General features: G+C 42.3%; 1 protein-coding gene across 1 annotated transcript in view; it reads left to right on the top strand.

Annotated features, from left to right (window-relative positions):
- The window catches only part of LOC106565594 (sodium channel protein type 8 subunit alpha), a 115,071-nt gene that overhangs the window by 44,359 nt on the left and 53,371 nt on the right, over positions 1–17,341 (top strand). The window contains exons 10-14 of the mRNA XM_014132896.3: positions 3,480–3,686; positions 4,376–4,693; positions 9,680–10,012; positions 14,711–14,846; positions 15,327–15,565. Coding sequence (XP_013988371.1) covers positions 3,480–3,686; positions 4,376–4,693; positions 9,680–10,012; positions 14,711–14,846; positions 15,327–15,565 — 1,233 coding nt within the window. The remainder of the gene's footprint in view (positions 1–3,479; positions 3,687–4,375; positions 4,694–9,679; positions 10,013–14,710; positions 14,847–15,326; positions 15,566–17,341) is intronic.

The following is a 17,341-nucleotide window of genomic DNA, read 5'->3' as shown; positions in this document are numbered from 1 at the left end:
AGTGTAATTCAATGTGGGCGGCTTATATGAGCAGCCGAAGAGCATTGAAACCAAACCGATAGATTGAGACGGCTCTATGTTTTTATTTTGAACTGGGAATTGACTGTCAGTTCTGCAGTACTGTCGTTTAACCTTTTACTGCAGTGGGCTAAATCATGGTCACACAGAGTGTGTAGTCTTAAACAAATACACTTGGAAACAAATGTATACACCTCACACACACATCGTTATGGGCTAAAACAAATCTGTACCATGTTAGAGATTGAGTTGAAATGTATTCAATTATGAGTTTGCATCCCAATAGTAAAATACACTGTTTAATATAGAAACACCAGATTTTAGTTTCTAAAAAAAAATGAAATAATAATATTCCACCCATGAGGCCACTAGGTCATTTTGACTGCAGAAAAGGGCTACTGGCTAATTGGGTCATTAAGGCTGGCATTTCTGCCCTGTCTACAACATGCAAAGAAACTACATCATCATGCTTGACAGTGAATCAGCAAATAGCCTCTCGGCATTTTCTCTCTATTGGTTTCTTTGCCATCAAACTGTGAGTCACTGACTGCTTCTTGTCAAGGATTGGTCGGTCTGTTGATGAGAGGCTGCATGGATTTTACAGTATCTCAGAGTTTAACCTGATTTCTGGTCTTTGGTCATAATCTATGTCCCAGCTGCAGATGAGAAAGATTCTGTTTTAAGTTTGACTGGAAGAGCTTGAGAGAACTCAACATGTTGTTGAGTATTGCCAAACGTAAGTGTGTGAAAATAAAGAGGGCTCTATTTTCGGCTGGCATTAAGTAAGAGCAATTGTCAAATGCACGCTCGTTGGCAATTTCAACATGTTAAGCCGGCGCTGTGCTATTTACCAACCCTTGCACCAAGATTGGTAATTTACCTGTCTTATATGAGCTCGCTTGTGCTGAGGTGGAAGGGGTGGCAATATCTGAGGTGTGTCCTTAAAAAACGTGCACCAAAGTGCCAATTTCAGGCAGAACTGGTGGGGATATATAAGACCAATTAAAAGCTGGTCTTAGCAATGGATTTTGACAGCTTAAGCGCAGATATAAACCTTGTATTTAGAAACATAATAGACTAATGTTTTTTCCCATTTCCTTTTATTAAAAACCAGGCATAGCCTCCCCTCCTCTCAATGAAGGCTGTATTTTTTGTCCTGCCCAAAGCATTCTCCAAGTTGTAAAGACTATCGATAAAGAGTTTGACTTCTGAGACCGCCTTCTTAATCACCAAAGCTTTATTAAAATATTAAGTTTGGGAGCATTAAAACAGTGAGCAGACAAAAACACACCTGGAAGCACCTGTCAAGACTCCTGCATTATTTTCCTACTCTAGCAAACTGGCTCAAATTAAGATCTTAATTTATGTATATCATGTTATTCTTCTCGAGCTCTGCAGCATGTGCACAAAGAGAATTAAAAAAAAACTCAGTGGTGTGCACTGATCAGACTTGGGCCCGCCCTGCAACCTCATTGGTCAATACTGGGCCAACCTGCATTCTCATTGGACATCATTCCACCTGCCAATCAACATTATCTATCATGTTCGGTTGTTGATAGGGATGTGCAACATAATATCAACTTCATAGGATGACGCATAAGTATAGGCTAAAGGGATTTTCCGAGAGGGAACTTCTGATAGCTATCACACCCTCTGAAAATGATTCCCCTGTTCCGAATTATCCATGCAGCTATAGAAATGCAATTTATGCTCACTATCCAATTTGTGATTGCATTTTTATTTTCAAAATTAGAAACATGTTATACTAAATTACTAAAAGTTTTATTATTTAACAAGCTACCTTCCTCCAGCGAGAAAGCCAAGCTTCCTCCAGTGAGCAAGCAGGACTGACAATGTCAATGTGATAATGTTTGCATCAAATAACTTTCTGGATGCCTATTCATATAGATTATACATGATCATAATGCATTGTATAGACACTGGCTTTCAATTTCATGATCATGATCAGGCACATGGCTGGAGAAGGTCTGCAACTCGGGGTGTTCCTGCGTGTGGGCATTCCTGCATTTATAGGAACCCCTCTTTATACTTCAATTGGTACATTTTTAAGCTAGGACCCCGGTCCACAGGCGGGAGGCAGGGGCACTCCAGTACAGGAGGTGGATGCCAACCACCGATATACCCCCACAGAAGAAGAAGAGGCAGGGGCAACAACTGTAGCTAGCTAACTATGACACTGGTAGACAGTGTCCTTAGCCCCCGCCTATCGGGCACTGCTTTCCCGCAGTTCTGTTCATGGCGTCAAAGGCAGGTGTTCAGAAGACGGGAGCGAAGGACACTGGGTACTAGCTAGCACTCTCTTACACATCAGGCGGGGGCAACACCGGTAGCTAGCTAGCTAGCTGTCTTTCGCCCCGAAAAACTCAAAATACTTTTATTTCCCTTTTGACCTACATTGGAATCACATAGACAATCGGGGGAAATCCAAAATATCAGAAGTGTCACACAAGCAGGAAGATGGTGTACTCAAGGGGGGGACGTTCATGCAGGAACCAATCGGTTACTCGAGGAGGTGCCTGTAGATGCAGGAATACACACAGGCAGGAACTTCCCAAATTGTGGGCCACAATCACACACTGTAGCATGCTTCGAGGGGGTGCATTATCAATTGGGACAACTTGTGTGCTATCAGGCCAAAGGAAAAGACATGGAATTATGGTTGGTTGGCATTACAGAAAGGTTGCCCCTCGTAAGTGGATGTATAGACTACATTTCACGAGTGCAAAAAAAGTTGTATTTTGGCGGAGGGGTCAGGTTATGGGTGGACTCTCGTAATCTTTTGTGCAAATGTACTCCAAAATTCAGCCATAAATACATAATTGAATACATCAGCCTACTCCATTTAGGAAATAAAAGTTGTGACCAAGATGTTTCAAATCGGGTTGACAATTATCTTCTAACTTTAGATTTGTGTCCCTCCTTTTAGTATGATATGTTACGTTTTGTATGATATATATTAATTTGTGAATGTCTATCATCCATTTTTTATGATATGTTACTTCCTCCGATTTGCATGATATGTTATGAATTTCAATATGTACAGTATGCTACGAATTTGTTAGTACACGTTCACTATGAAGGGAACGAGCGTGCAACTCACATGTACTATACATTTTATGTGTTGAATGTAAAGATTGTGTGGCTTACTCCGCCAGGAGAAGATTACAGATGGTGTATTATGCATCTATGAGCCATTACCAGAGAAACCTATTGGTGTGGATGTCAAAGCAGTAACAGAGCTAACAGTGCCAAAGATAGTACAGACACCATGCATTGACAGAGAAACACAGTGAAGTACCTCAGCTCTGGAAGAAAAATACTGCCACTTCAAACAATTAATGGGTAATGTTTATTCATTATGACCATTGTTACAGTATATGTTGCTTCTCTTTGTTTTCCCTTTCCCCCTTTCCTTCCTCCCCCCTCTCCCTCCCTCCCAGACACTGCGAGCGGCAGGGAAAACCTACATGATCTTCTTTGTGTTGGTGATTTTCGTTGGATCCTTCTACCTGGTTAATCTGATTCTGGCTGTGGTTGCCATGGCCTATGAGGAGCAGAACCAGGCAACAATAGAGGAGGCAGAGCAGAAAGAGGCAGAGTTCAAAGCCATGCTGGAGCAGATCAAGAACCAGCAGGAGGATGCACAGGTTTGTCCCTCCCTGGTGTTAGACTGGGTGAGGAGCCATCTGTCTGTTTGTCTCTCTGTCTGTCTGATTGCTGGGTCTATCTGTCTGTACACATCACTCCCTTCACTTCTCCCCTCTCCTACCTGTTCTGTCTTGCCACCCTTCAGGATGCCCAGGTTAGTCCCAGACTGGGTGTGGGTGTTGTCTGTCTGTCTGTCAGTGCCTGTCTGTCTTCTGAGATTCTTATCAGATTCGTAATTTTGTTTAATCCACAAAATTGTAGCTAAGGTTACTAACGCCAGCTAGCGCTAGTCAGCTGTACTTGCACCAAAATCAGGTATTTCTCTTCCAAAAAGCATGTTCTCCATCTGATAATGTATTGGTGAGTCAACCAGTAGACATATGCTATAGCCTAGTGAGTAGCTCATGCTCCATGCTAAAACATTTATTTAGCAAATATTCAAATCAGAAAAAAGTGATTTGAACCAGAGTAAACAAATCAGCCCTAGACTGACTGACTGACTGACTGACTGACTGACTGTCTGTCTGTCTGTCTGTCTGTCTGTCTGTCTGTCTGTCTGTCTGTCTGTCTGTCTGTCTGTCTGTCTGTCTGTCTGTCTGTCTGTCTGTCTGTCTGTCTGTCTGTCTGTCTGTCTGTCTCCCTTCACTTTTTCCCTCTCTTACCTGTCCCCCACCTCCCCACCCCACAGGCTGCTGCCATGGCGACCTCGGCGGGCATGGTGTCGGAGGGCGACGCGGTGGAGGGGGGCGATGCAACGGAGGGTGGAGGTCACCTATCCCGTAGCTCCTCTGATGCGTCCAAGCTCAGCTCCAAGAGCGCCAAGGATCGACGCAACCGCAAGAAGAAGTCACGTCAGAAAGAGGAGGAGAAGAAAGAGAAGGGGGAGAAAGGCGAGAAGGTCGACCACGAGAAGCACGTTAAGTCTGAGTCGGACGATGGCAGCAGGAGGAGCATCTTCCGTTTCCCAGGCAACCGGCTGGGACGCAAGTCGTCCATCATGAACCAGGTAAAAACTAGCATGAGATAATAAAGATAAACTATTTTCTTAATTGAAGTAATTTTCAGAGACTTTCATGAGTAATGAGACATACAGTGCCTATCATAAGTTTTCACTACCCTTGGATTTCTTCACATTTTACTGTGTTACAAATTGGGATTAAAATTGATTTAATTGTCCTTTTTGTGTCAACGATCTACACATTGACATTTACATTTACGTCATTAAGCAGACGCTCTTATCCAGAGCGACTTACAAAAACACGATAATGCGGAAGTGGAAGAACATTTCTACATATTTTTATTTTTATTTATGTAAAATAAAACACTTTTATATCTTAATAAGATAAATATTCACCCCTTGAGTCAATATTAGAAGCAATTTTGACAACGATTACAGCTGTGAGTCTTGTTATTTTAACATTTCTTCAAACTCTGTAAAGTTAGTTATTGATAGACAGCCATTTTCAAGTCTTGCCATAGATTTTCAAGCAGATTTAAGTCAAAACTGTAACTACACCACTCAGGAACATTCACTGTCCTCTTGGTAAGCAACTCAGAAGGACTTTTTTGAGAGAAACGTTCCACATATGGCACAGAGGTAGATTTATGGAGCCTGAATAGATTTAGATATGGAAACACCACAGATTTGGCCCCCGGGGGCTGGGACAGCCATCTCACAAAATGGCCATTGTCGGTAATACAACGTTATAGTTCTGAAGTTTTTCTTACATTTTTTTATAAACACACCAAATGTTGCACGAAGGTAGATTTAGGTACCCTAAAAATATTTCAATATGGAGCAAGCACAGATTTGTCTCCTGGGGGCCGTGGCAGCCATCTTACTATATAGCCGCAGACTACAACTATTTTACAAACCTTTAATCTACAAAAAGTCGTGGCATATACTTCTTTGACTTTTAAAGTCACGGCTTATACTTCTTAGCCTGGATCTCCTGAAAACCAAAAGGTTTAACAGTTACACACAGTATAATACAATGAGTACAGAAAGAAACACAGCAGCCATGTAGGCCACATTTGTAGGAAAAAGTTAACATTTCTGGGACTGCTTCTAGTGGAGGTGAGTTAGAATGCTCTATTGATGAGGTAGCTCTACCTGCGACATAAAACCAGCCTCGGCCCAAGACGGAATATTATTTTGGTCTAAAATCATAATTAAAGATCATTTTTATTGGGTCAGTGGAGGCAATCATAGAAACAGACCAAATATTTTTAAAAGAACATCAAAAGCCCTGGAACTAAGCCGCTAACTTACTATTTGCTACTAAGCAAAGGGATCTCATAGCCTTGGACCTGACCTGACATCCTGTATTCAAGTATAGCAACCAATGGCGTATATCAACCAACAGCTGTGTGTTACAAAAACGTGTTACAAAAGCTATAATACAGTATAACATATAGCCTATTTGGGGTGAAAGGTCTGTGTTGGCTCCATATCTTAGTCTTTGTATGGTCCATAAATCTATCTCTGGGCCAAACTTGGAACCTTTCTCGTAAAATAGTTCTTAGCTGTAAAATATTGGTACTGCTAGGCAGTCATTTTCAAAGATGGCTGCCACAGCCCCCTGGGGCCAAATCTGTGGTGGCTCCATATCTAAATCTTTTCAAGGTACAGCGCATTCGGAAAGTATTCAGACCCTGTGACTTTTTCCACATTTTGTTACATTACAGCCTTATACTAAAATGGATAAAATGAATTGTTTTCCTCATCAATCTACACACAATACCCCATAATGATAAAGCAAAAACTGTTTTTTTAGAATCTTTTTCAAATCTATAAAACAACAAACGGAAATACATTATTTACATAAGTATTCAGACGATTTGCTATGAGACTCGAAATCGAAACTGTTTCCATTGATCATCCTTGAGATGTTTCTACAACTTGATTGGAGTCCACCTGTGGTAAATTAAATTGATTGGACATGATTTGGAAAGGCACACACCTGTCTATATAAGGTCCCACAGTTGACAGTGCAGGTCAGAGCAAAAACCAAGCCATGAGGTCAAAGGAATTGTCCGTAGAGTTCCGAGACAGGATTGTGTAGAGGCACAGATCTGGGGAAGAGTACAAAACATTCTGCATCATTGAAGGTCCCCAAGAACACAGTGGCCTCCATGATTCTTAAATGGAAGACGTTTGGAACCACCGAGACTCTTCCTAGAGCTGGCCGCCCGGCCAAACTGAGCAATTGGGGGAGAAGGGCCTTGGTCAGGGCGGCCACTCTGACAGAGCTCCAGAGTTCCTCTGTGAAGATGGGAGAACCTTCCAGAAGGACAACCATCTCTGCAGCACTCCACCAATCAGGCCTTTATGGTAGAGTGGCCAGACGGAAGCCACTCCACAGTAAAAGGCACATGACATCCCACTTGGAACTTGGCAAAAGGCACCTAAAGGAGTCAGGCTATGAGAAACAAGATTCTCTGGTCTGATGAAACCAAGATTGAACTATTTGGCCTGAATGCCAAGCGTTACATCTGGAGGAAACCTGGCATCATCCCTACGGTGAAGCATGATGGTGGCAGCATCATGCTGTGGGGATGTTTTTCACCGGCAGGGACTGGGGGACTAGTCAGGATCGAGGGAAAGATGAACGGAGCAAAGTTGATGAAAACCTGTTCCAGCCGCTCAGGACCTCAGACTGGTGTGAAGGTTCACCTTCCAACAGGACAACGACCCTCAGCACACAGCCACAACAACACAGAAGTGGCTTCGGGACAAGTCTCTGAATGTCCTTGAGTGGCCCAGCCAGAGCCCGGACTTGAACCCGATCGAACATCTCTGGAGTGACCTGAAAATAGTTGTGCAGCAACACTCCCCATCCAACCTGAAAGAGCTTGAGACGATCTGCAGAGAAGAATGGGAGAAACAAGCCTGGCACTATGCTACAAACCTGGCACTACAAATACAGTAGTGCCAGGCTTGTAGCATCATACCCAAGAAGACTCAATGCTGTAATCGCTGCAAAGGTGCTTCAACAAAGTACTGAGTAATGGGTCTGAATACTATTGGGTATTGTGTGTAGATCGATGAGAAAAAAATTGTAATCCATTTTAGAATAAGGCTGTGACGTAACAAAATGTGGAAAAAGTCAAGGGGTCTGAATACTTTCTGAATGCACTGTATATACGTCTGTATCAAATTTGATGCTTTTATCACAAAGTGAATGATTAAGTCAAATTTCTCAGCTTAGCCACCCGACTACAATGATGTCATACCAATGCAATGTTTCATGTTAATGTAACAGAGGTTGCTACTGAGTGACAGAATTACTAAGGCCTCACACCTCTCCCTCGCTGCCATTTTTTATTTTCTCCTTTCTTCTTTCTCTCCTTCCTGGTGATAGTCAGTGACGTCGCATTGTGCTGACACATCTTCTGTTCAACACTAGTGCAGAGGAGAGCAGTTTTAGTGTAGCAGCAGTGACTGTACATTACACTAGTCTTGGTCTGTTTTGCTTTCACAGGACCACTCTACATTATTTATAAGGCCTTTTCATTGATCATTCACTGCCCTGCTGATAGCAGTAATCTAGCTGTGTTTTGTCATTACTCTGAGAAGCAAAGTCAGAACTGTTTACTAAGCAAAATGGACCTTTGCACATATTTGCGTGCCTGATTTCTAAAGTGACCATCTTCTAGTCTTTAGTTGCTGTGTCTTTCCATGTTTGAATTAACCATTATCTCTTTTCTGTCTCTGTAGCTAGGTTTCCATCCAATTGGCGACAGATTTGCGAATATTCTAAAATATGCATAAAGAAAATATGCACTTTTTCCCATCAGTGGTGTGTTTCCACCACACAAAATGTCCTTTTTCGCTTAAGTTTTCATGTACCGAATAAAAATCTAAAGTTCAATATGTTTCCATCGCATTTTCAACTCTACTGATAGCTTTGTAACAAAAATTGTTGCGTTAAATAACAAATGTGCCTACTCTGTTCTTGGCAAGTGCGCTCTAGCCAACAGCTCACAGATAGTCAAATCAAATCAAACTTTATTTGTGACATGCGCCGGATACAACAAGTGTAGACCTTACCGTGAAATGCTTACTTACAAGCCCTTAACCAACAGCGCAGTTCAGAAAATATTTACCAAATAAACTAAAGTAAAAAATTATAAAAAGTAACACAATAAAATAACAATAACGAGGCTATATACAGGGGGTACCGGTACCGAGTCAGCATGCGGGGTACAGTCGAGGTAATTTGTACATGCACATCATAACTTATTTTCATCTGTAGCCTAATAAACTGCAAGGTTTCCCGAGTCGTAGTGGGAGGACCACACACCATGTCATCGCGTAACTCCAAGTTTACTTCGATATGATGGTTGTTATATCAACATTTGTTCATAAAGGGGTTTCCATCGTAATTGCGCGCATAATACATTTTACAGACACAAAAAGATCCCACCATGTCGAACAAACAAATGATCTGTTGGCATTTATACCCCCTGTATATAGCCTCGTTATTTTACCTTTATTTAACTAGGCAGTTAAGAACAAATTCTTATTTACAATGACAACCTACCCCAGCCAAACCCTAACCCGGACAACGCTGGCCCAATTGTGCGCCGCCCTATGATACTCCCAATCATGGCTGGTTGTGATACAGACTGGAATTGAACCAGGGTCTGTAGTGAAGCTTCCAGCACTGAGATGCAGTGCCTTAGACCACTGCGCCAGTCAGGAGCTCCATTTGATCTTCATTTTACTTTCTTTTTTTCATTCTTTCTTTCTCTCTCTCCCTCTCTCTTTCTTACCATCTCACACCAACCCCCCCTCTCTCTCTCTCTCTCTCTCTTTCGTTCTTTGTTTCTCTATCTGTCTCTTCTTCTTTCTCATCCCCTCACCTCTTTCTCCCTTTACTTCTCACTCTGTCTCACCCACTCTCGTTCGCCTCCACCTATCTATCTATATTTCCCTCTATTTCTCTTCTCTCTCTCTCCATCCCCCTTCTCCCTCTCCCTCCTCCAGTCTCTCCTCTCCATCCCGGGCTCGCCCTTCATGTCGCGCCACAACAGCCGCAGCAGCATCTTCAGCTTCAACAAGGGCCGCCCTCCCAAGGACGTGGGCTCGGAGAACGAGTTTGCCGACGACGAGCACAGCACGGTGGAGGAGAGTGAGGACCGCCGGGGCTCCCTGTTCATCCCATACCGCCGCAGCAGCTACAGCGGCTACAGCCAGGGCTCGTCGCGCCTCATCAACCCACTAGCGCCCCACATTGGAGGGAAGAGGAACAGCACGGTGGACTGCAATGGCGTAGTGTCACTCATCGCTCACCAGCCTGGCGGGAGCCTTCTGCCTGAGGTGAAAATAGATAAGGCAGCCACTGACGACAGTGTAAGGATGTCCATAAACAGTTTATAGGCATGATGGAGGTTGCTCCTGCCCTGGTCTCTCCAGCTTCTTTCTCCTCTTTTTCCTTCTCCTCGCCTTTCATTTCGGTCCGGTTTCCTCTCCCTCTCCCTCTCTCACTCTCTCTCTCTCTCTCTCTCTCTATCTCTCTCTCTCTTTCTTCCTCTCCCCTCCTCTCTCGCTCTCTGTCTTACTCGCTCTTTCCCTTCTCTGTCCTACCTTCTCATGAATTGCTCAGCACCCACAGCCTTATTACACCACTCCAATGTTTAGTCTTTATTTCTCCCTGCCCCCCTCGCTTCAGCTGCTCTGAGTGGCTTCCACCAATGAAAAACAACAGATTCCTTGCCTCCGTTATACCAGAGTAACCTGTCTATTAGCCTATAAGTCAGTTTAAAATCCTCCTGAATACAAGTCTATCTAAGCACCTATCTAACAAATAGATAGCTCTCCCTAGGATGCCGTGCCCCATCCACAACAAGCATTACCACAACATCTCCCAGAAGCTTGGCTGGTGCATAAAACCCGCAAATTCAGACAAACAGAAGGTGTGATGGTTCCGCACTCAAAAAGATGTAGCATTTTCACTACATAGCATACACAGACGTTTCGGCTTTGCAGCCTTCTAGATGGGGACGTTCAAGCGCCACACAGTCAACTCCAAGTAGCAGAACGTCTACACCTGTCTGTCCTAGAATTTTTTAAAGAATTCTAAACAGCATTTGTAGGGAACAACCAATGAGCAGCAGTTGCTTCTAATCAGGGTTGCCACTCATTTGATGTGGCTTCTCTGGTCTGCCAGAATATAGGGTATGGGAGTGGGCACAAAGGGCAATTGATGGCATCAGGTGTGAACCATTCATGAATCAATTGCCTAGGTGTCTGCTCACTTGGATGAATCATATCAATTCATGAGATAGCTTACCATGAAGGACATCAGGCACAGCCGTTCATAAATATGTGGGGCTAACTTATAAACGATATGCAAAATCTGATATGGGCAGTGTTCTTGTATAACAGTCTAAATTTGGCCTATAGCAATCTAGTTCTTCTTTTAAACTATGTGGAGATCACAGGAGATTGGTGATACCTTAGTTGGGGAGGACTGGCTCGTGGTAATGGATGGAGCTGAATGAATGGAATGGTATCAAACATGGTTTCCATGTGCTTGATGTCATTCCATTTGTTCCATTCCAGCCATTACTATGAGCTGTTCTCCCTTCAGCAGCCTCCACTGGTAGATCTACAGAATTTAATTGAAATATCCACATGGCTTCCCATTGGAGTAATTTGCTGTCATAATCACCTCTGCATGGTGGATACACTTTTTAGATCCCGATGCAACGCAATTCATTAATCAAATGATTTTGTGTCTTGCAACTGGCAAGGTGATATCTTGACGTCTGATAGTGGATTTATGTGCTACAAGGCGTACTTTCCAAGCGCGGGATGTTTTTCAAATATCAATCTTCTTGCAAGAACACTGTAACATATAAATAACTTATTTAGTAGAGCAAGTTATACATTACTTTAACTCATCGTTCTTAGAAGTCTTAGGGCATACAAAGTTAGAACATTTCCTTATGGTGCTACATGAGATACATGATCTACAGGGGAACCATCCTTTTATGAATGCCTCTTTTCTCTCTCTGACCACATCTGATTTAACCAGTATCTTTGATAGATTTCTTGATCGTTTATAGGTGAATAAAGGTTGATTCTGGAAGGCAGAATTTAAAGAGGAGTCTGATGATAGTAAATGCCAGTGTTTATTTTACAGAAAACTGGTTCTTCTGTTTTTATTTGGATTTATTAAGTAACTGGATTCTGTTTAAGCTTTTAATTTGATTTTTTTTTTGCTTTATCAAGCCAGGTATCGGGTATCCTCTGAAACGCTCAATGAGAGAATTGGATTGTTTATCATATTTTTCCTCTGTGTCACAGATGCGACGCAGTCTAGGAAGTTGACTGACTGGTAAACCTCTTTTTAGGGGGATAACTATCCGTTGTCTGTATAGTATTTTAATCTGTAGGTTTTCTGTAAACTGTAATACTTAGAGATTGCCCCTTCTTTGTATCAAGTACATCTAAGAAATATATAGAGTTAATGTTCTTTTCCATAGTGAAGGAAATTGATTCTACTCTAGAGTTAATGACCGGTGTGTTAATGTAGTTAAGACATTTATTTAATTATAAAGCAATCGTCTATATAGCGGGTCAAATATATAACATGATCTTTGTAAGGATTATTTTCATAAATAAAATAAAATTCGAATTTCCCCATGAAGAGATTTGCTAATGGCTTTCCCATTGCTGTTCCAAAGGTCTTTAGGTAGTAATACTTGTCAAATAGAAAATAGTTTTTAGTAAGCACTAGTTGTGCAAGCTCAATGATATAATTTGTAGGCACATCACTTAAGCGGTTGGAGAGGAAGAATTTGACGGCCTCCATACCTCCATCATTCGGAATATATATGTGTATAGCGATGAGACATCAAGACTGACTAGTCAATTTCCTTCACTAATAACTGGTATACTGGTAATTTCATTAGAAAGTCAGTGGTGTCTTTTAAATGGGATTACAACTGTTTGACTAGTGGATAAATGTGGAAGCCCACATAACGAGACACCGTTTCAGTTAGGGAGCCAATACTTGAAACAATAGGTCTTAATCGAGGATCTGTGGTTGATTTGTGAACCTTAAATAAGCCATAAAGGATCAATACTGTAGGTTTTGGGACAGAAAGGTTTAAATGTAAATTTAAATTCCTGTTCTGTCAACAATTTATTTTGTAGTCCTTTATCAAGGAAATACATTTCTTGTGAAATTTTTTTACCATCCAACAAGCTATTCATGTTTTCTATATACATACATGTTGGTATTACAAATCACAATCCCACTTCCCTTATCTGATATCTGTATATTAATCGAGTTATCATTAATTAAGTAATCAAGAGCATTTTTTTGACTCCTGGAATGGTTGTAAATGTTGTAAATGTCGACATTCACTTTGTTTCTTTAGTTGGATGTCAATGTAATTTTCTACCAATCTACAAAATGTGCTTGCTAACTGATGGGTTATTTAGAAATGTAATGAAAGTACTTTTAGGTCTGAAGCTGGAGTAATTAGGTAGAGCTTCAGTTCTAGGGCTAAAGAAACCTTTCAATTTGATATTGCATTAAAACTTAAATAGTTAAATTGTAACATGAATAGGATTTGTGACTGTATACAGTACAATCCTTTGTTTAAAACATCACATTTCTTCACTAGAAAGCTGTAGTTAAAAACGACATTCTCTCGTGGAGCATTGTTGCTTTGGGAATCTTCGTTTACCTCATTCCCCCGTTCTCTCGTACCTCTCCTCGTGCGTCTTTGTCTTTGGCATGTGTGCGTTTGGAACGTTGCAGGGGCAGGGGGACCAAAAAAGTTTTTCTGGATCTGGAGGATGAAGAAGACATCGCTGAGGTAGAGGATTCACCGGATTCTGATGCGCTGGCCTGTTGGGTGGGACGATGTCTGCGAGTGCTTCGGTTTCTTGGACAGCCAGGTGTAGACGTTCTGCTCCTTGTGGTCGACTGTGTGGCGCCAGTTGGGTCACAAACAACCCAGAGCAGAAGACTAGAAGCATGGCTTAGTAGGGCCGTGGTGTTCACATAGCTATTTTTGGACACCCGTGAGAGTAAATGTAATTCTGGTTAATCTTTTCAACAGAACAGATGAACCGGAATTAAATTTACTCTCACGGTTAGTTGGACCGCAGAGTGAAGGGAAAAGCAGCCAACAAGTGCTCAGTATATTTGGGAAGTCCTTCAAGATTGTTGGAATAGCATTCCAGCTGAAGCTTTTTAAGAGAATGCCAAGAGTTTGCAAAGCTGTCATCAAAGCAAAGGGTGGCTACTTTGAAGAATCTAAAATATATTTTAATTTGTTTAACACTTTTTTGTTTACAACATGATGCCATATGTGTTATTTCATAGTTTTAATGTCTTCCCTATTATTTTACACTGTACCATCAAATTACAGGAACTTTTTAACAGTGTATCAATTCATGGTATAAAGGAAATCATGGTGGAGAGGGAAAGAACAGGATAGTTCTTCACAGCCTTCACAGCAGTTAAGAACCCTTCCTGAGCAGTAAAAACCCTAGATGAAAAATGCTTACACATATCACCCTCACCCCTTGACAAAGAATCCCTCAATAACTTTTTTTTTGCGTGTAGCATGGTAGTTTGAAATCCCCTTACTTCTCTCCAAGCCAAGCGTTTTACCTACTCTCCAAACGTAGCATGGTACAGTGGCTGTCTTGACTTCTCTTTTCTTATTAGCTATATGCCTGCTCTTGCATGGAGGTTTGGGAAGGGGATACAACTGTTATACGTTTTGGGTGGGACAGGACGGTTTGCTTAGAGTGGGATAATGTTGTAAGGAATGGGGCTTAGTGGTATTTTTAGTGTCTGGTGTATGGCATAGGGTTTTTGTGTCTGGTGTGTGGGATAGGATTGGGTGTTGGTCTCTCTCTCTCTCTGGTTTAAGCATACCGTGTGTCAGACACAAAGGCTAGGGTTAGTGATTAGAATGGTTTCAAGATGTAGTGTTTGTGTAAGGCTTCTGACGGGTGTTTGTGTGTGTGTCCTCTCCCTGAGCGCAGACCACAGAGGTGGAGGGGAAGAAGAAACACTCGGGCTCCCTGATGGTCTCTGTGGACCAGCTCAGCCGCAACAAGGACCGGACCAACAGTGTGATGAGCGTGGCCACACATACACACTCACATACTCTGCTGGAGGGTACGGAACTCATACACACTCACACACACTGGTGGAGGGTACAGTTGCCTCTACACACATTGTCACACACACACCCACTGGTGGAGGTTACAGAACTCACACTCACTCACACATACTGGTGGATGGTACGGATGCCTCTGTCCTCACATCCAACCTCTCACCTTTCAACCCCTCCCCATTTAGCCCTGCCTTTTTGCAATATACTGACCTGACCACCAGACAACCAGCCTTATAGCAATGGGTCTATTTTTGTGACTCTTTTCCTCCCTCTCCCTCTCTTTCACCCTCTCTCTCTCTCTTTTCCACACTCTCCCTCTTTTCCTGTCTCCCACTCCCACTCCTACTCTCTCTTTTCCTCTTATTCACACTTTACCATTTTCTCTCTCTCTTTCACTTTGTCTCCCTCTCCTTCTCTTGGTTTACCCCTTTCTCCCCTGCCCCCTTCTGTTTTTTTAAATTCCCTCCCCTTTCCCCATACAGAGCTAGAAGATTCTCAAAGGGCATGTCCATCATGGTGGTATAAGTTTGCCAACCTCTTCTGTGTGTGGGACTGCTTTCCCTTCTGGCTGAAGATCAAGTATGTGCTCAACCTGATCGTCATGGACCCTTTTGTAGATCTGGCCGTCACCATCTGTATCGTCCTCAACACCCTCTTCATGGCCATGGAGCACTACCCCATGACTCCTCGCTTTGATGAGACACTGTCAGTGGGCAATCTGGTGAGAAACAGTCAAGTAGACAGTGTTTAGTGTGTAGGGTACCACAGGAGTGTGTCAACATGTGATTGTCATGTTTCTCACATCTAATTATTTCTCTCTCATACTTGGCTCTCTACCTCTGCTCCACATCTCTCTCTCTCTCTCTCTCTCTCTCCTCTCTCTCTCTCTCACTCTCTCTCTCCCTCTCTCTCTGTCTCTTTCTTACTCTCACTGTCTCTACCTGCTCTGTCCATGCTGTGAGGATGGAAGTGTGGTACAGATCCCTCAGAGCACTTCTTTGCTGGTTTAATCAGGCCCTTTCTTACACGCACGCACGCATACATACACGCACTACACTCTGCCCTTTGAAGGGAATTCATAAAAAACTCTGCTCTATTTTAAAGCAACCAGCTTGCTCCCCTTCTCTCACCACAGCAGCTATCTCAGTTTCTCTCCCCCAAATGTGTCTCTCTCTTTCTTGCCCCATTTTCTTCTCTGTCTCTCTCTTCCTACTGATTTAGCAGTTTTAACATGGCAGGACAGGGGTATGTCCAGGGGGTGGCAGGGTTGGTTGGTTAGGGGATACATTAAAGTTTAATGTAACATGATAGATCGCTACCTTGTTAAGTGGAGAATACTGATTGGTAAGGTATGAGGCTGGTGTGTGAGTGTGAGGAGAGGTTAGAGGGCATATGTGGTGTCCACTTGCTCTCAGATATCTCAGTTCAGTAGCAGAGTCCCTGGCCTGTCCGTGTCAGGTCAGAGGAATTGGCGTGGTGTAAGGGGTGAGATAGGAAATGAGGTCACAGAGATTGGCGTAGTGTCAGCAGCTATATGGGAAATTAGGTTACAGATGTTGGCATGGTTTCAGTGGTGGTGCAGGATGAATCATTGAGTGCTCTCTGCAGTGATGATTGGGCACATTATCAAGTATTGGGCACATGATCCGGTATTGGGCATAGGCCCACCAACATGCCATCATACAAACCTCCCTGTGTGTGTGCGTGTGTGCGGCAATGCTCTATGACCTTGTCCTGCAAGGACAACCTTCACCAGCACTGAGACTCCAATCAATTTTTAATCAGCACTACATCAAACAAAATGCCATGCAAGCAAGATCCATTTCACATTTCACTCTCAAATTTCTGTATTTAAGCAGAATTTCTACAAATTATAAGTTCTCCGTGATTTTAACCTCCATGTTCTGCATCACAGCATAGCACACACAGATCAGAACTCTCAGGTACAAATCTTGAGCAGACATTTTCTGGTTTCTATCAGAGATCAGAATGATATGTTATAATATACTACACACTTGGTTCTATATTCAGATGTAGTATCTTAATTTGATCACTGTTTTCGCAGAGACTTTTCCTGCACTGCAGGAATTTCAAATAAGTCTTGAGATTTACATAAATTCACTGAAAACATGCCGTTCTCTTTCTTTCACTAGATCTCACACCTAAACTATAGCCTACTGTAGCCTATCAAAACGTATTTCCCATTAGAAATGATCAAAACTGGTCAAATCAAGATCCGACATCCGTAGTGCCAAATAAGAGTTCTATGACTTGTAACCATAGCAGATCCATTTTTGGTGCTATATTTTTTTTTTTTAAATGTTCACCTTTATTTAACCAGGTAGGCTAGTTGAGAACAAGTTCTCATTTGCAACTGCAACCTGGCCAAGATAAAGCATAGCAATTTGACACATACAACAACACTGAGTTACACATGGAATAAACAAAACATACAGTCAATAATACAGTAGAAAAAAAGAAAAGAAAAAAAGTCTAT

Source organism: Salmo salar, chromosome 12 (assembly GCF_965601325.2).
Source record: "Salmo salar chromosome 12, fSalSal1, whole genome shotgun sequence".
Lineage (NCBI taxonomy): Eukaryota > Metazoa > Chordata > Actinopteri > Salmoniformes > Salmonidae > Salmo > Salmo salar.
This window is presented reverse-complemented; position numbering and strand designations above follow the sequence as displayed.